Source organism: Pangasianodon hypophthalmus, chromosome 1 (assembly GCF_027358585.1).
Source record: "Pangasianodon hypophthalmus isolate fPanHyp1 chromosome 1, fPanHyp1.pri, whole genome shotgun sequence".
Classification (NCBI taxonomy): domain Eukaryota; kingdom Metazoa; phylum Chordata; class Actinopteri; order Siluriformes; family Pangasiidae; genus Pangasianodon; species Pangasianodon hypophthalmus.
Genome location: NC_069710.1, coordinates 15,576,868 through 15,600,983, shown reverse-complemented (window position 1 = coordinate 15,600,983; position 24,116 = coordinate 15,576,868). Strand labels below are relative to the sequence as shown.

General features: G+C 37.8%; 1 protein-coding gene across 1 annotated transcript in view; it reads left to right on the top strand.

The window, feature by feature from the left end:
• The window catches only part of grik3 (glutamate ionotropic receptor kainate type subunit 3), a 90,560-nt gene extending 73,384 nt beyond the window's left edge, over window positions 1–17,176 (top strand). The window contains exons 12-16 of the mRNA XM_026926514.3: window positions 3,406–3,524; window positions 7,361–7,578; window positions 12,333–12,558; window positions 12,739–12,989; window positions 14,185–17,176. Of these exons, the coding sequence (XP_026782315.1) occupies window positions 3,406–3,524; window positions 7,361–7,578; window positions 12,333–12,558; window positions 12,739–12,989; window positions 14,185–14,613 (1,243 nt within the window). The 3' untranslated portion in view covers window positions 14,614–17,176. The remainder of the gene's footprint in view (window positions 1–3,405; window positions 3,525–7,360; window positions 7,579–12,332; window positions 12,559–12,738; window positions 12,990–14,184) is intronic.
• Window positions 17,177–24,116: the final 6,940 nt, after the last annotated feature.

Sequence of the window (24,116 nt, the reverse complement as noted above, 5' to 3'; positions counted from 1 at the left end):
ATATATATATATATATATATATATATATATATATATATATATATATATGTGTGTGTGTGTGTGTGTGTGTGTGTGTGTGTGTGTTTGTGTCTATATATGTATATATGTATAGTTTAAAATTGGAATAATGTACTAAATTGAGTTCACAAAATCATAATGAACAATTTGTGTACAATTTACTTTAATCATGCTTTTAGCTTTTGTATCTTGAGTTCTCAGATTAATACAATTTTGCCCAAATTTTGGTTAATTTATGCTTTCCTCCAAAGATAACATGCCCATGGAGCACTTTGTATACATCCATCTATAGCTGCGTAATTTCCAATTGCTTTGTACCGGATTCACTATAAATTCAGTGACTTGATCCAAATCGGCATTTTGACAACGGTAAAGCCCATGCACACTCAGTATCTTCATTAGAGTCCTTTTGCTCACAATAATTCCATTGGAGGCAAGTGTTCTCAGTCTCCATAACGAACCCCAATGACAAAAGTATACCTTAATTAAAGAATGTCTCTTCATAACGGAGACTTAAAGATGTCAAAGTTCTGTAGCTCTGTAGACATCGTAGAATCCACCTGAAAATGTGACACCTTGTTTGCATGCCCATGACTTGCATGTTTCTTTCAATAAATATACATACAGTACCATGAAAATGAAGCGGATGGACATGAAGAGAAAACAGGACATACATGGTGTAAATAATAATGAAAGAATGAAAAGATTGAATGTAATAAAATAATGAATGAATGTAACATTAGATCAACTTGATTTTTAGCAAGCAGCAGCTGGAGGAATTTGGCTGGTTCTTGTGGATGAAGTTAATAATGTTGCTTTCATTCATTTTCCAGAAGTTGTCCAGATTGTCTAGTTAGCTTAGCATTATAAAGCTTATACAGCATGATAGTAAAAGCCTTGTGTGATGAGCAGGTGTGATGTCTTTCAAACTCATTAAACTATTAATACATCAGATGTACACATATCTATCTAAAAAGCTGAGAGAAATATCAATGTGTAGACTAGCCTTGACTAATAGTGGAGATGAATCAAAATATGATTATTCTTTCTTTAGCAGGAAATCTATCTCAAATGTCTATAGCATGATGTTCAGACAACAATAAGAACTGTTGGCTTAATGTCTCCAACTGAGAGCACATTACACTGTAATGTCCTTTGACCTAAAATAGACACAAGAAAGAGAAGGTGGTTTGATGGAGGGATAATTCCTTTATGCCAAGAGAATCAGAGATTTTTGCTAAAGCATTTGCTATTTTTATTCTGTCCATGGCAACAATTTTCTGTCCATGTTTGGCAAATGCCCCATTGTTTCTAATGTTGAGTTAAGAGGCAGCACTTACATGAGTGGTAGTCAAAAATATAGACTTGTTTTCATCAATCTCCTCTATCGTTCTCTCTCAAGAATTCCTATTAAAATGTTGTTTGTCACTTTAGTTCTAAATAATGTATTTTGATGTTAGGAAAGAAACAAGACTCCCCCATGAAGCAATGCTAAACACTGGAACACAACAGATTTTCTGAGACTTAAGGACAGATTCAGGTTACGTATTCTAAAACAAAGACTACTTGAGGGCTGTATGGATTCAAGATCCCCAGTTCATTACTACATACTCTGGAATACTGAAAGTGCCACATATGCACTACAACCAAGAAATTATTATTATTAGATCCCTCAAACGTGCATTTGCATAATTTCTACAGCAGGAGTTCACAACTCCAGTGCTGGGGTACCATACAGTTTAGTGATTTTCCTACTCGAACACTCCTACTAAACCTGGTAATTAACTGGTGAGCTGAATCAGGTGTCCTTGAGCAGGGAAATTAAACTCTGCTGGACTCCAGCCCTACAGGTATGTACCTCTGTCCTAAGGCATTTTAAACCATATTTTCAGCTTTATGTGTAATACATGCAGCCTTAAGATTAATACATACAGCAATGCTCTGTATATCAGCCACAACAAGTTTGCTTGATTCTTCTTTGTCATTATTGGCACAAATATTGTAGTTCATCTGTTTTGTGGAAAATTGCATACACACAGTAACACAAGTTTTGTCTAGGAACAGTTCCACACATTTACTGACTATATGGCATATTCTGTTGATGAGTGGCTTAATAGTATAAATGAGCCATAGTAGAACTTTGCCATGCGCTAGAGAATATCAAATACCATTTTTGTTGTGCTCAAGCTAAACTACAGGCAATTTATGTATGTACTTCGCATGTCCATGTGGGTATCCTCCAGGTTCTCTGATTCCCTCCCAATGTATGAAATATGTAGATTTGTTGATTGGCTATGCTTAATTGCCCAGAGGTGTGAATGTGTGTGTGCATGGTGCCCTGCGATGACCTGGCATCCCATCCAGGGTGAATTCTCCCACCTTGCACCCTGTGTTAAATGGACAAGCTCCAGATCCACTGTGACCCTCACTGGGATAAATCAGTTACTGAAAATGGATGAATGAATCAATGAATGTTCCAAACAAATACACTCTATGGCCAAAGACATGTGGACATCTGACTATCACACCCATATGTTGGTCTTCCCCAAACTGTTGCCACAAAAATGTAAGCACACAATTGTATAGAATGTCTTTGCATGCTATAGCATTATGATTTCCCTTCACTGGACCTAAATGGGCCAAACATGATCTAGCATGGCAGTGCCCCTGTGCACAAAGTCAGGTCTATATAGACGTGGTATGCCAAGGTTGGTGTCTAAGAACTACAGTGGCCCAAGCCCTGATCTCAACCCCACTGAACACCTTTGGGATGAATTCGATACAGATTGTGCACTAGGTGTTCTCATTTGACATGACCTCTCTAATGCTGTTGTGGCTGAATGAGCACAAAACCCCACAGTCATGCTCCAAAATATAGTGGAAAGCCTTCCCAGAAGAGTGGAGGTTATTATAACAGCAGTGTGGTGAGGGGGGGACTAAATCTATGTTAATGCCCATGGTTTTGGAATGGGCATATATGAGTGTGATGGTCAGGTGTCCACATACTTTTGAGCATATAGTGTATGTATACCATGATACATATTACTGGGTAATACATTGAAAATGTCTTGACATACAGTTTTTCTGTATCACTTATTCCTATCACATGCTAATTAACTTTGAAGTAGATAATTGGGCTTTACGTAAGCTGTTGTAAGCATCATTTGTAAACAAGATTATATAGTATAATTTCATCTAGCTGAATCTTATTCTATCCTAATTCAGCTGGTATAATCTCTACCTCTCGCTGTGAAGATATGTCACAATAAAGCAAAAATGTAATCTAGGCAAAACCGATTGGATTTATTGGCCTTAAAATGTAATTGGTCAAAAAAATTGGTCAGACTGCATTGCATATGGATAATGCTTATTTTATCTCTTCTGCAGATTTAGCCCTTATGAGTGGTATGATGCCCACCCATGCAACCCAAGCTCTGATGTGGTGGAGAACAACTTTACACTCCTGAACAGCTTCTGGTTTGGCGTGGGTTCCCTCATGCAGCAAGGTAATGTAGTCTGTGTTTAAAGTGTGCTTAACAAGCCTTCAAAATGAACTTCAGCTGACAGCAGCATGAGGTGGCTGCTTCCGAAGAAGCCCTTCCCATCAAGAGTATATGGAGTTCAGGCTTCACGTGCAGACAGAGGAAGGATGTTGCCGTGCTTCATGCCAATATGAGGAGAAAATGTGTCACACAGCCGTCATATGCTCTGGCAGGTCGGAAAGATATCAGTAGAGTTTGTTTCTGTGAAATGCGGCTTCTGTCAGGAATACTTCTCTCATGTTGTTGGCATGGAGTTGGGGTTAGGATCAAACTTCACAAATGACTGTGATTCTGTCTTGGCATTACATTCACACACACACACACACTGCAGAGAAGACTTACCATCTGCTCTTGCCTAGCTGTCCACCAACAAACCTCCCCCTGTGATTCTGTTTCCCAGCACTTTCAGATCATTCTATCTTCCTGAAGTTTAGTTTAGTTTTTTTTTTTTTTTTTTTGAGGGGTGGAGCAATTTTTCTTTTTAAACATCAAAACATGTCAAACATTATTTGGCATCTCACCCCCATCCAACATTCCCTGCCTGTGCAAACATTCTTGCCTGAATGCCATTTAATTTCCTCCCTTCTGCTTTTTGTTGCAGCCTCACAAAATTAGTGGAAGAGAAAAGCTATTAGAGACACGCAAGCCTGTTGTTTTTGTTCAAGATACCCCTCATGGGCACACATTAGCAACTGATGCCCCCAAAAACGAAGCAACCATAATAAAGTAGGCAGGGGAGAAAGAACAAGTAATGAAATGTATAAGCTCATGTAAAGTGACAAACAGAGAGTTCTCCATGGTGAATCTGTGCCTGTAAGGATCGCAAATGTCAGACACAATTCATTAAGCTGCTGCTCCACCCTCAAACTGCTTGGAATCCCTATCAATTTGCCACTGTTCACAGATACAGATAAGTAGTTCATGAGTAGAGCAGTCTAATGGATAGCAGGGAGGCAAAGTCAATATGCAACACCCACATGACATTTCAAAACCCCCTGTGTTTCAAATACCTCTGTCTGTTCCGGCAGTGGTGCTTGTTTGGCATCTTGCAAGCTTCACTTCCTCAGATATTTTTCCACAGATTTTATTGTAATGGCTGTCGCTGCTGTTATTCCTTACATTTGCAAACATTACAGTTGCTAACAATTCTGGTCAGGAATTAAACACACATTATTGAATTGTCAGAGAATAAAAATACTTTAAAAAATGTGTGCTTCTCCTGAAAGTCATCCTGGAAAGCCTAAAATATTAATTCAGTGTCAGACCCGTCAGGTTAAATTTGTTTTAGCTATTATCATTAACGGTGTCATTAAGCCAGTGATTAACACCAACTCCCCAGTAGAAATAAATAAAGAAATTATATTAAAAATTAAAAAGATATTATTTGAATGGTATTTGAAGGGACTTTGTAGAGGAGTTGAGTTTCTATTAAAAATAAGAGCTATTTGCTAATTAGCTAGCTACTGGAATTATAGCTGGCCATCTTAGCCTTTTTGTACACTTTGTAGCTGTATTACCCAGTTGTCTTATAGTTGCTTACCTGAGCATTTGTTTAGCCAGGTAGCTAGTATTGTCACATCTTTTCCAGTGCTACCTTCTTTCTTCCACTTTTTAATTTACTTTTTGCAGTACAGTACTTTTAGCTGACTGTTCAGACTGCTAACTACACTGCCAGCTGTTGAATTGTCTAGCCACTCTCATAACTATTACACCTTTGTCTTAAGCTTAATCTCAGGTTTTGTACTTCACATATTTTGGTGCATGTAGTCTGTTCCCAGTGAGAAATATCTTTATGATGTACTACAACTGATGAAAAATGAAGTGTAATCCGCTGATAACTGTGACATTTTTTGCACTTGGTGCTCACAGCCTGCTCTATTTTGTGGAAAGAGCATAGAAATCAGACATCACCATGGTCGACCTCAACCCAACACACACAGTTTTGTCTTTAAAGCGAAAATTTGGGGGTTTAAAACTAACGCTCGTTATTGTGAAGGGTGTTCCGGCACAGGTCGACATGACATACAGTGAAGTAATTTGTTATTTTTGTTTTGGCATCTACAAAAAAAAAAAATATATATATATATATATATATATATATATATATATCACAAGTTGCTTGCAATATCACAAACCTTTAAATCCCCAAAGTTACATAGTGCAGTATTAGCATGGCATTGGGTTGATTTTGTATTTTCTGCAAGAAATCCAGGAGACATCAGTTGAGAGTATCTTTGGTCAAATGCTTTGTTTTAACTTGTATGACATCCTCAGATGTCAAACTCTTTCATTTTTTTTCTCTTGTATTCTTGTTCCACTGTATTTAAAATAAGGACATGCCAGCTCACAGCAGTGTCATTTTGTAAAAATGCAAATAGTGGTGTTTGTGAGTAGAGTGTGACAGAAGAAGGTTCTGCCTAATGCTTCATCTTGACAGAAGCGAGAGATGTCTAGATCATGTGAGGATTATTAGAATAGAAATGCACAGAAGCACATCTTGCATATGCACCACTGGTTTAATACAGACAAGTTAAAAACAACAACAAAAAACTGTTTTCACAAATTTAATTAATGGAAAGATTGGTTGAAAGCTATTCTTATCCTCAGTCTTTATATTCCAATTATATAATAATTATGTTTATACATGTACAGTATATTGATATTGGAGAGATGTTTGTTATTTTTGTTTAAGTTATTATTTGGATTGTAAAGATCTCAAATAGCTTTGTTCTCATTTCCCATAAATATACTAGTTACATCTGATGATTCTTATGTGGTCTTAATGATGATGCACTGAAGCTTTTTGGCATGTGAGGGGAGATAACGAAAGTTAAAAGCATTGCATTACATTAATACCACTCCCATGAGAGCAGTTCCTAGTGCTGATTAGCAGCTTACCTCCCCTACTCACTTATGGAAATGAGCAGATGTTTAGTTTCGGTATTACAGCAGTATCTCTGACAGGCTCTCATGACATCAGCACTTTTTTCGTGCAGCCTGGTTACACACAGAAACAGGTTTAGCAAGAGCACAAAAGCCTGGCAGCTACATCTGTGCACCATCCTCCCCGGCATGCAGCGTGTCGAAAATGCAGCGCTAGCCTGTGGGTGCAGTAGATGGTGTACACCATGTTTCCAGATAATGCATTTAATGGAAATGGCACGGTTCATCAGTAGCTTTGGAAGTACATGAATTGAAAATGTAAACACATTATTTCTTACTGCATGTTGTTGATGTAAATATAATACTGTTCCTTCGTATATCGAAGAATTTAAAAGCCCTAATATGAACATTTTGTACTGATAGAGTTTGCTGTTCTAAAAAAGAAATAAATTGTGCCAAAAATAGAGATGTTCAAATGATGCCTGTAATTTTAGTTCCATTTGTCATGATAGTGTCTTTCTCAGTGAAAATGTAGCGCTACTCCTTTAGCATTTTCCCTCCATAACATCTTCCCTCTATTCTGTACTGCTTGAAGAAATTCCATTACTCATAGACCCAATTAAAGACATTTTATTAAATTTTATTTGCAGTTCAAGCAAGTCTGTCTGGCTGGATTATTCGATATGTCTTATTGATCCCCTCCCCATATTCTTTTCGGCATAGCCAAGTTAAAACAAATATGCAACATTCATCATATTCACAGACCTTTCTAGGCAGTTAATTTACAATCTTTTCCTAGTTGTGTTTAAATGCGTTATACCATTTTTCAATCAGGGGTAAGATTTAATTTTCTGCTGTTGTTGCTGTGTTTAAAAGTTGGCTTGAAGGATTAAAATGAACTGTTGATTCCACCATAGGTTCTGAGCTGATGCCCAAAGCTCTCTCCACACGGATTATTGGGGGCATCTGGTGGTTCTTCACCCTTATCATCATCTCCTCCTACACAGCCAACTTGGCAGCTTTCCTCACTGTGGAGAGAATGGACTCCCCTATTGACTCGGCTGATGACCTGGCCAAACAGACCAAAATTGAATATGGTGTAGTAAAAGATGGAGCTACTATGTCATTTTTTAAGGTAGAATTTTCTTTCTAATTATACATTCTGTGTCTTACAGATGTGTGTGTGTGTGTGTGTGTGAGTGAGTGAGTGAGTGTGTGGGATGTGAATGCTCAGGTTCAATTTCTAATTTTTTACTGGGTTAATGGAACCACATTAATGGCCTAAAGTCCAACGGCATTGAGGTTAAACAACAGCGAGATTGTAACAGGGATTTTTTGAATTGCAACTTGAACCAAGTTTTCAAAAAACCTGAACTTGTGTTTGTGTGAGTGAGGATAAAGAAAAATCAATACAATTCCCCAAAAGAGAGCTGTTAAGAATGTTCTTATTTCTAGCTAGAAAAAGTTCATACTTGAACACATCTAATACACAGTATGAAGTATTCTTTTATATTTTCGCTCTTGTTGCAAAGTTTTCAGCTTTTTCGGAGGAATTTTCCAGTTTATTGTATTACATTTGAGCCTTCCTTCTGATGCTCTATCAAAAATATTAATAACTCAAATTCTATAGTGAGCAAATCTAAACACTGTCAAAACAATTCCCGCATAGCTTACCTTTTAAAAAGAGATTATATCACTCATGGAATTAAAAAGACATTTATGTACATATACATGTGCTGTGTGTGGTGGACTAGGAAAAATTTGGTTGTGTCCAAAATTGAACTTTTCTGTCAATAATATACTTTGCCATCTCTGCTTTAAGAAAAGATAAATATACATGGAAATATTTTTATTTAGGCTACTTTACTTAGACTTTCTATCCTTGACTTGGCATCTCCCTGTAGACACTACGCTGGATAAGCTGCCATTTTAACAAATGCAGCAGTAAATGCATTCAGTCTGACTAAAGATGCCTAAAAACTTTGTAGCTTCGTGTATTTTTCTCACAAGTTGAAAAGATTTTTGGATAGTTTTTTGGATAGTTACATGCCATAGTTAAACGAAAATAAGCCTGATTAATTCAGATTTTAATCAGATACCAACTGTGAAATTGTCTCCAATGCGCTTGCTCGCTCTGTACACTCTGTTGACAGTGGACAAAGTTTTAAAATGTTTAAATGACCTAATCAGCAAAGACGTTAATAACAAGAAATTAAACCAACAGCACAGACTGAATTAATCAGTGAGTAGTTCCTCATCAGTGTTAGCATGAACATACTATAGATCGGTTGAGTGAAGAAGCTTGTGATGAGGCTCATGTTTAAACACCGCTAGTGATTAAACTGCATGTTTAAACACCGCTTTTACTTCAGGTGATGAGATAGAAAGTGATGTGGATGCCTCTGATAATCAAAGTGATAATGCATTTCCCATTGTAAACTTAGAATTCTTTAAAATCAGGCAGGAGCATTGTTTTCCCAAAAGTGGATTAATTTATAAATGTGGAGGTAGGTGGGGTGTTTTTCAGTGGAATAGGAATGAAATATTTAAATGATAGAATTGTACTTCTGGTTGTGATCCATACAGAAGACAAATAAATTTCTATTGAGTGTCACAACAGAAAAACGATCACCCTATAATTGGGAGATCATACTCTCTTGTGAGCTGATGTATGCAGAATAGGGTAGATAGCGCTTTCCTCAGAATGTGTGACCTAGCCTGTTAAAATGCATCAATGAGATGTTTACTGAAGTGTTTATAATATTCATCAGTCTTGGTGGAAGTTAATATTTTAGTGAAACAAATGATCAAATATCTCAATGCAGTATTGCACTGTTTGCTCATTTAACTCAAACTGTTTTCAGCAGACAGCAAAGCCGGCATGAAAATCTCATTTGTAGCTCAGACACAGTGATAATACACATACAGTGAAGCATGTACCTCTCTCGGTGTTTATTACAAGTTCGTGTACATGAAATTTTAATGTATAGAAAGATTAACTCTCACTGGACAACAGGCTTTTAACATGTCATTTTGAGGCCTACCTGGACGCACAGGCTTCCCTGTGAGTGAGTGGGACTGTGGGCGGGTCGGTTTTTGCACAAAAAAATAAAAATCTATGTTTATTGGACAGTGTGCTCTTCATTTGGATGCACAGCTTTTCTTTATGATGATTTGTAGACCTCTCAAAGGAGCGGAACCTCATTTCCGACTGCCAACCAGTGAAACTGGACACACACACAGTGGCATAGTGGTTAGCATGTTTCCCTTGCACCTTCAGGGGTTGAGGGTTTGATTCCCGCCTCAGCCCTTTGTGTGCAGAGCATGCATGTTCTCCCTGTGCTTTGGGGGTTTCCTCTGGGTTCCTCCTCCAGTTCCTCCTCAGTCCAAAGACATGTGTTGTAGGCTGAATGGCATCTCAACATTTTCCCTTGTAGTCCCTGTGATGGGTGTCCATGGTGTCCCCCACCTTGTGCCCCGAGTCCCCAGTGCTAGGCTTCAGGCTCCTTGTGACCCTGTGTAGGATAAGCAGTACAATATCCAAACATGAAAACCACCTGCCTAATATTGTGTAGGTCCCACCTGTGCTGTCAAAACAGCTCTGACCTGTGGAGGCATAGACTCTACAAGACCTCTCAAGGTGGGTTGTGGTATCTGGCACCAAGATGTTAGCAACAGATCCTATACGTCCTGTAAGCTGCGAGGTGGGGCCTCCATGGTTCGGAGTTGTTTGTCTAGCACATCTCAAAGATCCTCGAACCTGCTCATCCTGCTGAAAGAGGGCCATTTAGGGAATACCATTGCTATGAAGGGGTATACTTGGTCTGCAGCAATGTTTAGGTAGGTGGTATGTGTCAAAGTAATATCCATAGCAGAACATTGCCCAGAGTATCACACTGCCTCCAGCAGCTTGCCTTCTTCCCATAGTGCATCTTGGTGCCATCTCTTCCCCAGGTATGCAACATACACTCACCCAGCCATCCACTTGATGTAAAAGTACACGTGATTCATCAGACCAGGCCACCTTCTTCCATTGCTCCATTGTCCAGTTTTGAAGCTCATGTGCCCACTGTAGGCACTTTTGGCAATGGACAGGGGTCAGCATGGGCACTCTGACCGGTCTGCAGCTACACAGCCCCATACCCAGCAAGCTGCGATGCACTGTGTTCTGACCCCTTTCTATCATAGCCAGCAATAACTTGTTCAGTAATTTGTGCTACAGAAGCTCTTTAGTGGGATCAGACCAGACAGGCTTGCCTTCTCTCCCCATGTGACCGTGACCCTGTCACTCGTTCACCGGTTGTCAGGAGCAACCCACATGACCTGCCATTTTGGAGATGCTCTGACACAGTCATCTAGCCATCACAATTTGGCGCTTGTCAAAGTCACTCAGATCCTTACGCTTGCCCATTTTTCCTGCTTCCAGCACATCGACTTCAAGATCTGACTGTTCACATGATCTCTAATATATCCCACCCATTGACAGGTGCCATTGTAACGAGATAATCAATGTTATTCACTTCACCTGTCTGTGTTTTTTCTGTTTTGGCTGATACATATTTGTTTACATATTTGAGCCCATATTTGTGAAGGTTGTGTCAGCCTGCGGCACATTTATTCTCAGATTAACTTATTATCTTACATTTTCTGAGTGGAGTACATGATTGCAGTAGGTAAAATTACAAGATTAAAGAGACAGGTGTTTGCTATCAAACCATCACTGCTGTCAGTTTTTCCTCATTAGCAAAGAGAAAGCTTGACTGGGGCACGGGTTAACAAAACGCAGTTAAAAATTTCAGCCGTGAAAAGTCGCTAAGAGCTATACTGAAGATCATCTCTGCAAACCTGAAACATAAAATGTTAATTTTGCATTTTATCAAGTCTAATCAAAGAGTACTCACACACTCTCTTGTCTAAATCTCTTGTGTCACTTCAGATACTTGATGGAATTGAGCCAATAATTAACTGTGATTAGCTATGGCAGCTAACGTGACCTCCTTGTAGAATAGCATGAAATGCCATTTAAACTCACTCATGTAGGACTCTATTAATCCAACACAAGATCCCCTTTTCCCTAGATTAGTGTAGACTTTTCTCAGATCTTAATATTGTCATGTTATTGTATGCAGTAAGTCAAGCAAAGCAATTGTGAGAATAGATTATAAATGCAGTAATCCAGAGGAGAAAGAAGCTGCTTCAATCAGTGTCACTCGTGTCATTCTCTTGCTTATTCATTCCTAAGGAGTCCAAGGCTCAAGCCAATTCCCAGCCACTTTCAATTACGCTGTGAGACACCAGGGAAAATAGCATTTGAGGGAGGGAAAGAATAACAGGTGCTCAAGGTTAACAAAACAATGTCAACAGCAGCACTGCGTAGTTCTGAGTTCGAAAATCTCACAGTAATGGAGCCAAAGCCCAGGAGAAAAAAAGTGCTCATTTGATTCATCGGTGTGACTGTGTGTGCCTGTGTGTGTGTGCTTGTGTAGTTCGCTAGCTAACATGCTGTTTGCACTTATTTCTCTTGTGAACATGGATATTTCCTAGGCTATGCCACACTTGTATGAATGCATTTCCCTTAATTTGTCAGTGGCATTCATGGACAATTCTGATCTAGATTCCAGTCTAGTCTCTGATGAGATTTAGAGCTACCCTGAAAATTAGTGATGCTGTTTCATCCATTCAATTTTTTTACTTTGACATTTCTTTCAGTTATTCTGTGTTCACTTTGTTGTGAATGTATGTATATATTCCACTGTGTAGGCATTAGCTTGCATAATACAGTGTGTAGTAAAATGAAGACTAAGATGAAATGATGCGACAGTGATATGCCCATATCCTCAAATGAGGCCCAAATGATGCCAAACGATTTCCTCTTTTATTTTCTTTCAGAAATCCAGAGTCTCAACATTTGAAAAGATGTGGGCCTTCATGAGCAGCAAACAGAGCACATCACTTGTCAAGTCTATTGAAGATGGCATCCAAAGGGTTCTGAAATCTGACTATGCCCTGCTTATGGAGTCTACAACCATTGAATATGTGACTCGCAAGAACTGTAACCTAACCCAATTTGGAGGCATTATTGACAGCAAGGGTTATGGCATTGGCACCCCCAAAGGTAACACTGACCTAATGAAGGCTTCTGGTCACTCAAATTAAACTTTTATTGATCTGGCCCATATCCATATTTAAATGACAATTTAAATTTCAAAACATTACAATTCAAAATATCTGCTTATTTCAGTAGCTGAATGATTAGATATGCCCCAGTTTACGTAGGTGTGTCACCCTTGTCCAGGTTCACCGTATAGGGACAAAGTGACCATAGCCATTTTGAGCTTGCTGGAGGATGGACGCCTACACATGCTGAAGGAGAAGTGGTGGAGTGGGAGCAGCTGTCAGGAAGATGAACGCTATGAAACAGGCCCGATGGGCATCCAGAACCTGGGTGGCATCTTCATTGTGCTGGCCTCAGGGCTGGTGCTTTCCATTTTTGTGGCCATAGGGGAATTTGTCTACAAACTTCGGAAAACAGCAGAACGTGAACAGGTGAGTGATTATTTTTGTTTGTTTATTTGGCTTTTCCTGGTTTTAATGCTTCCAACCTCTGCAAACAGTATAGTATAGTAAACCAATAAAAATGCCACAAATTTTTAAGCATGGTTGAGCAAAACTGCAATTCCATTTCATGGTAATTTTGTTGTGGCAATACAGACTTTTCAATCTGGATATGCAATGAGATGAAAATTCTTTCTAGAATATTTGCTTGTATCCACTCTAGTATTGATATTTTAGATATTTTAATTTAAGCATTAATTGATATGATATCAAACAAAGTAATACTCCTTCATAGAACATAATCATTCTGTCTGCAGTTTGTCAGGACTTATTAATTTATTATTATAAGAGGAAATCTGCTTTTGAGTGTGATGATTTTAAACAACCTTCTGCTGAATCCAGTATGGTGCTGATATTATTTCATATTCCTGATGCCTTCTAATGTATTTACCTTATTGTAAATGTGTCATCAGGAGTTTTTAAAGTTTTTTGCTATGGATATTTTAGAACACAGGCAATTCAAGCAAGTCTTAAACCTCGTTAATAATCATTTGAATAATGTACTTTATATGTCTACCATACTTGTGCCTTAGTTTTAGCTTTAGCTTCGGTTATGAAGCCATAGTGGCACCCTTTTTTTCATGGTTCCACATTGCAAATAACTTTTTGGCCAGTCATGTATGAAGCCATATATTATTTAACAGGATAATTTATTTTTATGATAAGTTTAATAAACTGTAGCCAGCTCCATGAGCCAAGAGTAATAAGTTTTCTCACAAATACTCAAGACACAGCTGATAGCTCATGAAAGAGTATATTATAAGAAATATTTTCTGATTGCTGGTCTGAACATTTTTCCTTGCATTTGCTACATTTATTTTTATTTCAGCAGATGATTACTAATTGGAGCATGGAAAATGAATCCCCTATTAGTTATAGCACATGTCAGAATGGAAGAAGGAGTAGTTGTGCATAGGCAGTTATTTGACCAAGAGTTGCACTAGCTGGGGTCGTAAAGGTAACAGGACAGAACGTAAAAACGGCTGGAAAAATCATTTACCTCGGTGTCATGTCCAGTACTATACGCCGATGGTTTGGTCTTCACACCAATTTAACATGAGTGTACTTACTTCCTCTTTTTGCTCCACTCCCCTTCCCCACCATGCCTCTTTTTTTCTCTCAAGAGGTCTTTCTGCAGTGCGGTGGTGGAAGAGATCAAACTGTCATTCACGTGCGAGAGAAGAGTGAAACACAAGCGGCACCATGCACCACCCATGGCGAAGACGGACGCCGTGATCAACATGCACACCTTCAACGAGCGCCGTCTACCGGGAAAGGACAGCATGAGCTGCAGCAGCGCTGCAATGACGCCCGTGTTTCCATGACATGCCTGGGTGACGGTCACATGAGGCACATGCCTAGCACTGTGCCCGAGAGCATGGACTATGGCTCCGAAATGATAACGGCATTCACCCTCAACCGCAGAGACACCCGCAACCACACAGCCAAGCAGAACGGTGGCGCGAGCAGCAACCCAGGTAATGACCATGTCCTCAAACCTATGTATCCCACCATGCCATTGAGGGAGGGAGGACGCTCTGTGTCCTTTCTCTGAGAGAGGAAGAGAACAAGGAAGCCAGAGCTAGCTAGGACCGAGTCTGATGTTTATGTATGAAAAACAAACACATGTTCACCATCTGTTCACTGGAAATCAAGGGGTGCCCAGTAAACCCATCCCCAACCACCCCCACCCCAATCCCACGTACACAGAGAAGAAAAGAGACAAGCAATCCACTGGAAGAAATGATTTAAGAGAGATAAGAGGCTTCTTTGAAGTAAAGGCAATAAAAGAACTCCAAACTGACACAAGGGGTGTAGATTTTTGTCCTGGAGTACCATTTATAGCACATCAGATTAATTTTGAAAATTTGTGCTCTCACTGTTTTTATTTGGGTTTGTAAAGCGCTGAGGGTCTTTGGCGCTACTCGGGAGAGAATGATTCTATTGGGCTACATTACTCAAATGCTTTGAATCTTTTATTTAATTTGAAATTGTAGACTCTCTTATTGGTAATATCTGTGGTTAGTCACAGCGTGCAAACCTCTAGATCTGCATTCCCAAGAAGGCTACAGAGAAGGCGGCGTCCTTCCTGGTTCACAGATTGAATGCACAAAACAAACAGGGTTGACATAATTCAAACTAGCAAAGCATATTGCCATTTGAATTAACAGACTTGTTTTTCCCCCCCATGGAATTATAGTAATAAAGGTTCTGAACGATGTGCTCTGTCTTATCATAGTGCCATGACTAAATTCAATTTGTTTGTGCTCTACATCGCTTGTGCCACCAGATGTTTTGTACACATTCGATGATAATGAGATGACTGATTAACATAATAATTGCCAAAGATCTGTCCACAAAAAATGTTAGATATTTAAATACACCATCCATTCTAAAGGTGCAGAGAATAAGACTGATGCAGTTGCTTGGTAAACTGTTTATTGTGCAAATTCACTTACATATTTTTCATATGTTTAATGTGTCATCTTAAGGCATCATTGCTAACCATATAATAATAAGATATGATGCAAACTACTAAGTTTGGTATAACTCAGTAAGCAAAAACAACTCTAACTGAAAGCAGATTTTTCATTAACTTCAGTGTCGTAGTGATTTGCATTCTGCATAACACATTTACTTTTTTCATTTCAATACAAATAGAAACCTATTTATAGAGATGTATAAACACATCTAATTAAATATCTGCATAATGTGTGGATATTAGATTTTCTATTCAGAATGGCCTTTGTTAACAGCATTTGCAATACGACATTAGCACACTATGTATCTGGGCTTTTTATTTATTTCTGTACTTGTTGTCCGGGTCATTGAGTGAAGTGACTTGTAAAGAGGATGAAAAAAGAAAAAAAAAAAAGGTCATTGTGTTGTAATTTTCATAATGTACAGTATTAGAATGGGAAAGCACATAAATTGTCACCGTCCAATAACCTACAGACTGCACTGTAGGTGTGACATTACCACAATGTACACTTTATGCAGTGACCCTCCTTTTTTTCACCTTTTGTGTGTGTGTGTGTGTGTGTGTGTGTATTGGTTTGTATGTGTGAATATGTGGGTGCATGCATGCAAGTATGTGTGCATTTCATCTGGCTAAATTTCTTAATGCTTAATGGCATTGGCTCTTGCATAGCCTTTAGCCGTTACTCATTTCGCAGGCATGAGCTAAAAGCTCTGCAGCAGCAGTTAGGCTTTTAGCATGCTGTATGTGAGGAGGTGCTGCAGTCTGCCGTGATGTTCACTGAAAGTAGCATTCTGATTCTTTATTTGCCAATTTTGAGGGTTCATTGTAGCCTCGAGCTTTGCCAAATGGGATTCCTCAGAACTAAGGCAAAACATAATGATTGGATTTCATATACAGACAGAAAAAGGACCCCCTTTTTATACTAGTCTTATTTCTCCTAGACAGTGACCAACATTAAGTGGCTGTTTTTATAGATTGCATTAGCTTAGGTTCAGTGTCTAAGGATTCCTTAGTTTGTGTAGATGTGACAAACAATACAGATGATCAGTGTTAGCATTATGAGACGTAGGTGCTAAGAGTCTTGCTGCCTTTTCAGGTAGCTCAAGAGACTGCATACCTCTGTGAGGTAAATATAAAGGACAGTGTCAAAAAAAAAAAACATCTTGTGTTCGGTATTTTTATTGCCAATAACGTAACAATCAAAATAACTCCAATTCATGTGACTTGGTGTTGATGCAGTGAAAGCTCATTGTGTACGTGTCATTTAAATTTAATGTAATTTTCACACCCTCTTGCAAAGTAGACTATATATTAGATGAAACGGAGAATTATTGTATTTTGCTAAATACTGATTTTTACCTGTAAATTGTCTTCTTTATTTCCCAGCACCATTTGTTTTTAATCTGTCAAATGCTGTATCAGAAATTGTACATGCATTTTGTAGTATAGGATCTGATATATGGCTATACTTAAGAGAGAATTTAGAGGACAGTGATTTTATTACCCAAGGTACATGTTCATTACCATTGGCTGATAGCAGTATCAAGTGAGCAAAGGAAATTGTGTAATGTATGTATTCCCCGTTTAACATATTCATATCAGGTGTACATAAATAAAGAACTGAATTTTATTCTCAGTGCAGTATAGCTGTGATTGATTTAAAGGAAGGTATGACTTTTCATGATTTCCTTCACACTTCTGCAACACTCTTTATGGCTCTTTGGAATATCACCTTTTTATCACTTTAAAATGCATAACAGATTTTATTTTGCACAGATCTTGAAATGTCTGGCTCCAAATGTGTGTCTAGAATGTGGTACAATGCCTTTATTCCAAAAGATTATGAAATATTAAAACGTGATAAAGTAATAAAGTATGAAAACGTATCTACAAATAACAACTACAGATCATTCAAACTGGTGATTTCAATTCCTTCACTAAATTAGGTAAAGATGCTATTAAACTATCATTCACATTTAAGGTCAACAAATGTTGTGGTATCATGAGTATTTTGTAGGTTTTTTAGTGTATCCAGTTGTGGAATAAAAGTTTGTAAATTTGTTGTTAACTAGATTTCTTAATGAATGGCTTCTACAGTGTGATTTAAGTCATAATTTTAAAGACAACATTATGCAACAAACATCACTCAACATTTTACACATGTTTATGAATCATTGCATAAATGGGTTAAATAGTCAATGTCATGAATAAAAACATGGAAAATTTTTATTGGCAATAATCTAACCAAATGCTTTATGTAGCTGCTGATCAGCCCACTATTCTATATAAAGCTGTTTCATATAAGATATATCTTTTGGAAGTGTTGCTTCAGTGTTTCTGTTTATTTTCATGGTTTAGGTAACATTCTTGTTTTAACAGCCATTCATACAGAAATCCAGACAGTTCCAATGGGTTCACAAACTTTTACACAGCTATAAGCCTAATTATCCTTACACTGTGAGAAATTCATTTCGTTACTTAAATGTATTATTTACTGTGGCACAGTGTAAAGACCACATTAATCAAGTATTTCTGTAACCTTTATGAACCAACTATTATGAAGTGACATTTTTCTGTATTGATTGCAACTTAAAATAGAACATTTAGTTTGAGTATTTGAATCAGTCCTATTTATGGAACATAAACCTCTATTTTATAAAAGAATTATTAAACAATGTGAATGCTGTTGTTTTGTAAGATTACATGAAACAAAAGAAAAATAAAATCAACTTTTACAAGTCTCTTGATCCATTCAAATGTTCTTTGCCATTGTTCAGTTTATTATTATTATTATTATTATTATTATTATTATTATTATTTGGGGAGGTATTGTTGCACTTGATTGTTAAGTGGGGAATGTGTATAGTTAAAAACTGATATCAAGGTGCTGCCTGGGGTTCATTTATGGACATTAAGAATTTCTATGAATATAGATTTTGTAATGTTTTTGTAATTTTTCTCTTAGTAACTGTATGTCATGAGAGGATGCATGACAGTAAAGAGAGGATTAAAAAGGCAGGAGAGTGACTGAATTATTTTTCTTTCAACACACTGTGAATAATTTAATTGTACAGATTGATGTATGGGTTATATGATTTTGAACTTTTGAATAAAAAATATGTGAAATATGTCTTAGTGATTTTATCCTAGATTTTACAGAATCAACAGTGACTGAGGAAGCATAGATTTGCAGCATTATTATTATTCAGGTTCATGGGACACAGTTTGAATACAGTCAGTACTGTCCTGAAAATGCTGATGAATTATCTAACAAGAAAAAAATGGAAAGAGTAAAGCGGAAATGTCAAGACATCCATCTGAGTAAATGCTTAACACCACAAGACTAGCACTGAGGATGAGAATTTAAAATCGTTTGATGTTTAGGTTCTGAAAAGCTAAACAGATACAAACACAGGTGTGTTTTTCTTTTTCTTTTTTTATGAAAGATTATCAGAAAGGTTCACAGGTCATCTGGTTGACACTAAAGGTGTGAATTGGGATTGGGATCCTGCATGACATGACAAAAATATAATAATAAGCAGGAGGTTTTTTCCAACAGCCACTTCGTGTTAAAATGTGAATAAGGACAGATATTTGGAGCATAATAGTAGCTTTTATTAAGGCAGTACAACCAATCCAAGGGCAGCAAAAATGCATTTTATAAAGAGAATTAAAAGCTCACTGTGTGAAGGACAAGATAAATGATATTTGCTACTTGATACAATTCAGAATACATAATAAGAAGAAGAAGAAGAAGAAGAAGAATGCAATATATGGCCAAAAGTTTGTGGACACCTGACCATCAAACCTATGTGTGGTTCTTCCCCAAACTGTTGCCACAAGGTTGGAAGCACACAATTGTATAGAATGTCTTTGTATGCTGTAGCATTACAATTTCCCTTCACTGGAACTAAGTAGTCCAAACATGTTCCAGCATGACAATGTCCCTGTACACAAAGTGAGGTCCATGAAGACATGCTTTTCCAAGGTTGGTGTGGAAGAACTCGAGTGGCCTGCACAGAGCCCTGATCTCAACCCCACTGAACACCTTTAGGACGATTTGGAAGGCTGACTGTGCACCAGGCCTCCTCATCACAACATCAATGCCTGACCTCAGTAATGCTCTTGTGCCTGAATGGGCAAATCCCACAGCCACGCTCCAAAATCTAATGGAAAGCCTTCCAGAAGAGTGTAGGCTGTTATAACAGCAAAGGAGGACCAACTCCATATTAATGCCCTTGGTTTTGGAATGGGTTGTTCAACAAAAACTTCCCATGGGTGTGAAGGGTTCCACATATTTTTTATATAGTGTATCTCCTTTGCCTTCGAGTGAAGAGTGAAGTCCAGAGTTTTCAGACCAGTTGAATTTTTGCAGCAGCTCCATTCAATATACCTTCATGTTCTAATTGGAGTCTATAATAGACTAGCAGACAGACGACATAGTCGAGAAATTAACCTTGACAGTAAGGAGGTGGCACACGGCTGCTGCTTTAAATTTCTGCGTGCCTAGGGACATGCGGTGCTAAAGCCAGGGGTGAATAATGAGTGAATGTAGGGGCTTCCTCATAATAGGAAGATTTATTATCTCTCACTATCAATTAAACCCTACAGGCAGCCAAAGGCCAGGAGCCAGAAGAGTGTGTGTATGTGTGTAGGTGTGTGTATGTGTGTGTGTGTGTGTGTGTGTGTGTGTGTGTGTGGGGCCATGTTTTTATAGCTTGGATAAGAATAGATAATATTTCACAGTTTTGACCTTGTGGTGACATTTGGCTGGTCTCTATTAGAAAAAATGCATAGTTATTATCATTATTATTATTATTATTAGTAGTAGTAGTATTAATAATAATATATATATATATATTTTTTTTTTACAAAAATGCAGCTTTTATTTCAAAAAATGAATGAAAGAGCAAAAAGGTGTGTGTGTGTGTGTGTGTAAGAATGGAATATGACAAAAGGTGCAAATATACAGTAGATAACGTATGATAAAATAGGAGAGTTACAGGAAATGACCCCAAAATACTATATATAAAATCTTTGTTGTTTCAATACAAATAAAAAAATGAATAAATAAATAATGAAAAAAGACAAAATCTGAGTGACCTACAGGAATATACTGCTTGTTCTGTGAGCTATAAAAGGCACGCTAATTAAGATAATCATGTAGAAAGTGTATCAGAACAATTTATTTTTTTTTGATTGGAAAAAATTATGTATTAATGGCTGTAATGGTGTTATTTTTCTGTTTTTCATGGTAGCAGGCTGTGAATTCTAAATATTTCTCTGAAATGTTTCCTGATTCGTCAGCACAAGACCTCAAGACCCCATTTGGTCTGAAAAAAAAAAACGAACAAAAAAAATTAAAACATTAAGAAAAACATTAATAATCTGCCCAATAAACTTTAAACATAGTTGTTCCAGAAGAGGGAATATCAGAGATTTATCATTTTAAGCTCAGTACACTAAGCAAAGGTCATTGCAATGTCCCCTTGACCTTACCTGAGCCTGTGGTTTCCTCCAGCTCCCTTGGGTGAGTGGCCACAGCTGAGCAGCCATGTATCATCGACCTGTTTACACGTGAGCTGAGCAGCTCGAGACTTGGCTCTTGTATCTCTATGGTGTGTTAGGTGAAAGGCCTGCTTCCACTGGAATAGAGCTGGATTTCTGTTCTGATGGAGGCCACTGTGTGTTGACCTTGACGCAGGCAGTGTGTGAGCTGAAACTGAAGCTCCCAGCTGAGCTGCAGGTGCTCACCTCATGTTGGACTGCTCCCAAATAAGCCTCAGATTGAATATTCAAAGAACAACAGACACTTCTTTCTTTCCGTAAACACTGATATTCTGCAACTGTGTGTTTACACTTAACCAGGTTGGAGTGGAAACCCTTTCTCTTACTGACACACACCTGAAATTTAGCACCAACTTTGCAGAAACTTGAAGACTTGAAGTTTTCAGAATGTTTTCTCCTTACAGAAAAGTGCCTATCCTTATCTCTCAGGTTAAAGCACCACTGGCTCTGTAGATATTGTAATTCTGGTTATTAGTGTCGCTTCACATGCTAGCTTTATCATAAATTAATAGTTTGATGCTCCAACTGCTATTAATTACAGTTACATCTGACACAAATAATCTATTTTATGCATAAAAATTTGAGCATTAGCTTAGGCATAAAAATATGTCCAGCCGAATTCCTACTAAGTGTAGACTTTCAGCTTTATTTTAAGAGGTTCCACAAAAAAAAATGGCATTTACCATTTAGGAATTACAGCCATTTTAAGCAAAGTACTTCCATTTTCAGGAGCTCAAAGGTATTTGGGCAAAGTGACATAATTGTATAACCATAATTTTAATACTTGGATGAAAATTCTTTGCAGTCAGTGACTGCCTATAGTCTGGAGCCCATGGACATCACCAAGTTTCCACTGAGTTTCCTCCCTGGAGATGCTTTGCCAGGCCTTCACTGCAGCCACCTTCAGTTGCTGCTTGTTTGTGGGTCTTTCTGCCTTCAGTCTTGTCTTCAGTAAGTAAAGCATGCTCTATTGAGTTGAGATCAGGCGACTGACTTGGCCATTGAAGAATATTCCATTTCTTTGCTTTCAAAAAGTCTCAAGTTGCTTTCGCAGTATGTTTACTATCAGTCCTATCAGTTTTGTAGCATTTGGCTGAATGTGAGCAGAGAGTATAGCCCTTTACACCTCAGAATTCATCTAGCTACTTCTGTCACCAGTCAAAACATCAATAAACACCAGTGAGCCCGTTCCATTGGCAGCCTGACATGCCCATGCCATAACACTGCCTCCACCATGTTTGACATATGATGTGGTATACTTTGGATCATGAGCTGTTCCTTTCTTTCACCATACTTTTCTCTTTCCATCATTCTGGTACAAGTTAATCTTGGTTTCATCAGTCCAAAGAATCTTATTCCAGAACATGGGAGGCTTTTTTAGATGTTTTCTGGCAAAGTCTAACCTGGCTTTCCTGTTCTTGAATGTTACCAGTGTTTTGCACCTTGTTGTAAACCCTCTGCATTTACATTCATGAAGGCGTCTCTTGATTGTAGATTTTGACAATGATACACCTACCTTCTCCAGAGTATTCTTGACTTCTTTTGAAGAAGGGGGTTTTTCTTCACCAAGGAAAGGATTCTGTGATCATCCACTTTAGTTGTGTTCCGTGGTCTTCCAGGCCTTTCGATGTTGTTGAGCTCACCAGTGCTTCTTTTTAAGAATGTAACCAACTGTTGATTTGGCCACACCTAAGGTTTTTGCTATCTCTCTCTAGATTTATGTTGTTTTTTTCAGCTTAATGATGGCCTCCTTCACTTGCATTGAGATCTCCTTGGACTTCATATTGGTAGCTCCAGTCGAACAGCTGCCAAATGCCAACTCAATACCTGATATCAACTCCAGACCTTTTATCTGCTTCATTTGTCTTGAAGTAACGATGGAATGGATCGCACCTGGTCAGTTAACTTCTTGTCAGTCAATTGTCCAAATATCTTTGAGCCCCTGAAAATGGAGGTACTTTGCTTAAAATGGCTGTAATTCTTAAATGGTAAATGACATATTTTTGTGGAACCTCTTAAAATAAAGCTGAAAGTCTTTGATCACATCTTGATTGTTTTATTTCAAATCCATTGTGGTGGTGTGTAAAGGCAAAATCACAAAAACCCCGTCATTGTCCAAATACTTCCAGACCTGACTGTATACATATATATATATATATATATAGTAAGGAATAACACACAATATGCTTACATAAGCATGCTGTTCTATGAAAAGCATTATTTTTGTTTAAAAGCATGGTCCAAAGTGTGTTTTTCTGTTTATACCATAGCAACTATTTTTACCAAGAAATCACAAAGCGTAAGCTCCTCTGTCCTGAAGACTTTACAGTGCAATGACTTTGAGTAGCTTTACAATGCATCTCGACTGTTACAAAGTTCTGACATCCAAGACGCCACAGAAATGTCTCCAAACAGAAAACTTTAGCACATTAGCAATTACATGTTTTTCCTGTTAAATATGTTTTTTTTTTTATTCTTTTACTTTTAGGCTTAGATTATAAGTCCATGTGCATGAGTTGTTACTATAGGAACAATAATGTATTAGAACAAGCACATGAACATAAACCTACCATTCATTTTACAGCCAGAACTACTGTCAGAGCTGCTGTTATATAAAAATTAATCCACACCTTCTGACCAATCAGATTCAAGAATTCAACCATGCTGTGGTTTAAAATATTCATCTAAAATATAGAAAATAGTCATCTCTCAGCCTCACAAGAATTTTCTAGTGTTTTTGCCTTTATGTTCATGCATGAAAGGTCACTACAATACCCAGCATGCATTACACAAAAACATTATACAACTTTTGGGGAATCCTCACCATGAACAAACAATCATTAGTGGTATGTACTTGTTATTAAGGCTGTGTTCATGACAACATAATTTTTCATTATTTCACACCTCAGAGCATTCACAAAACCCCAGCTGTTCATGATCAGAAAAAAGAACATTCACAATAAGCTGACAATTTTTGGCCTCTGTGTGGATCCACCCAGGAAAACCCA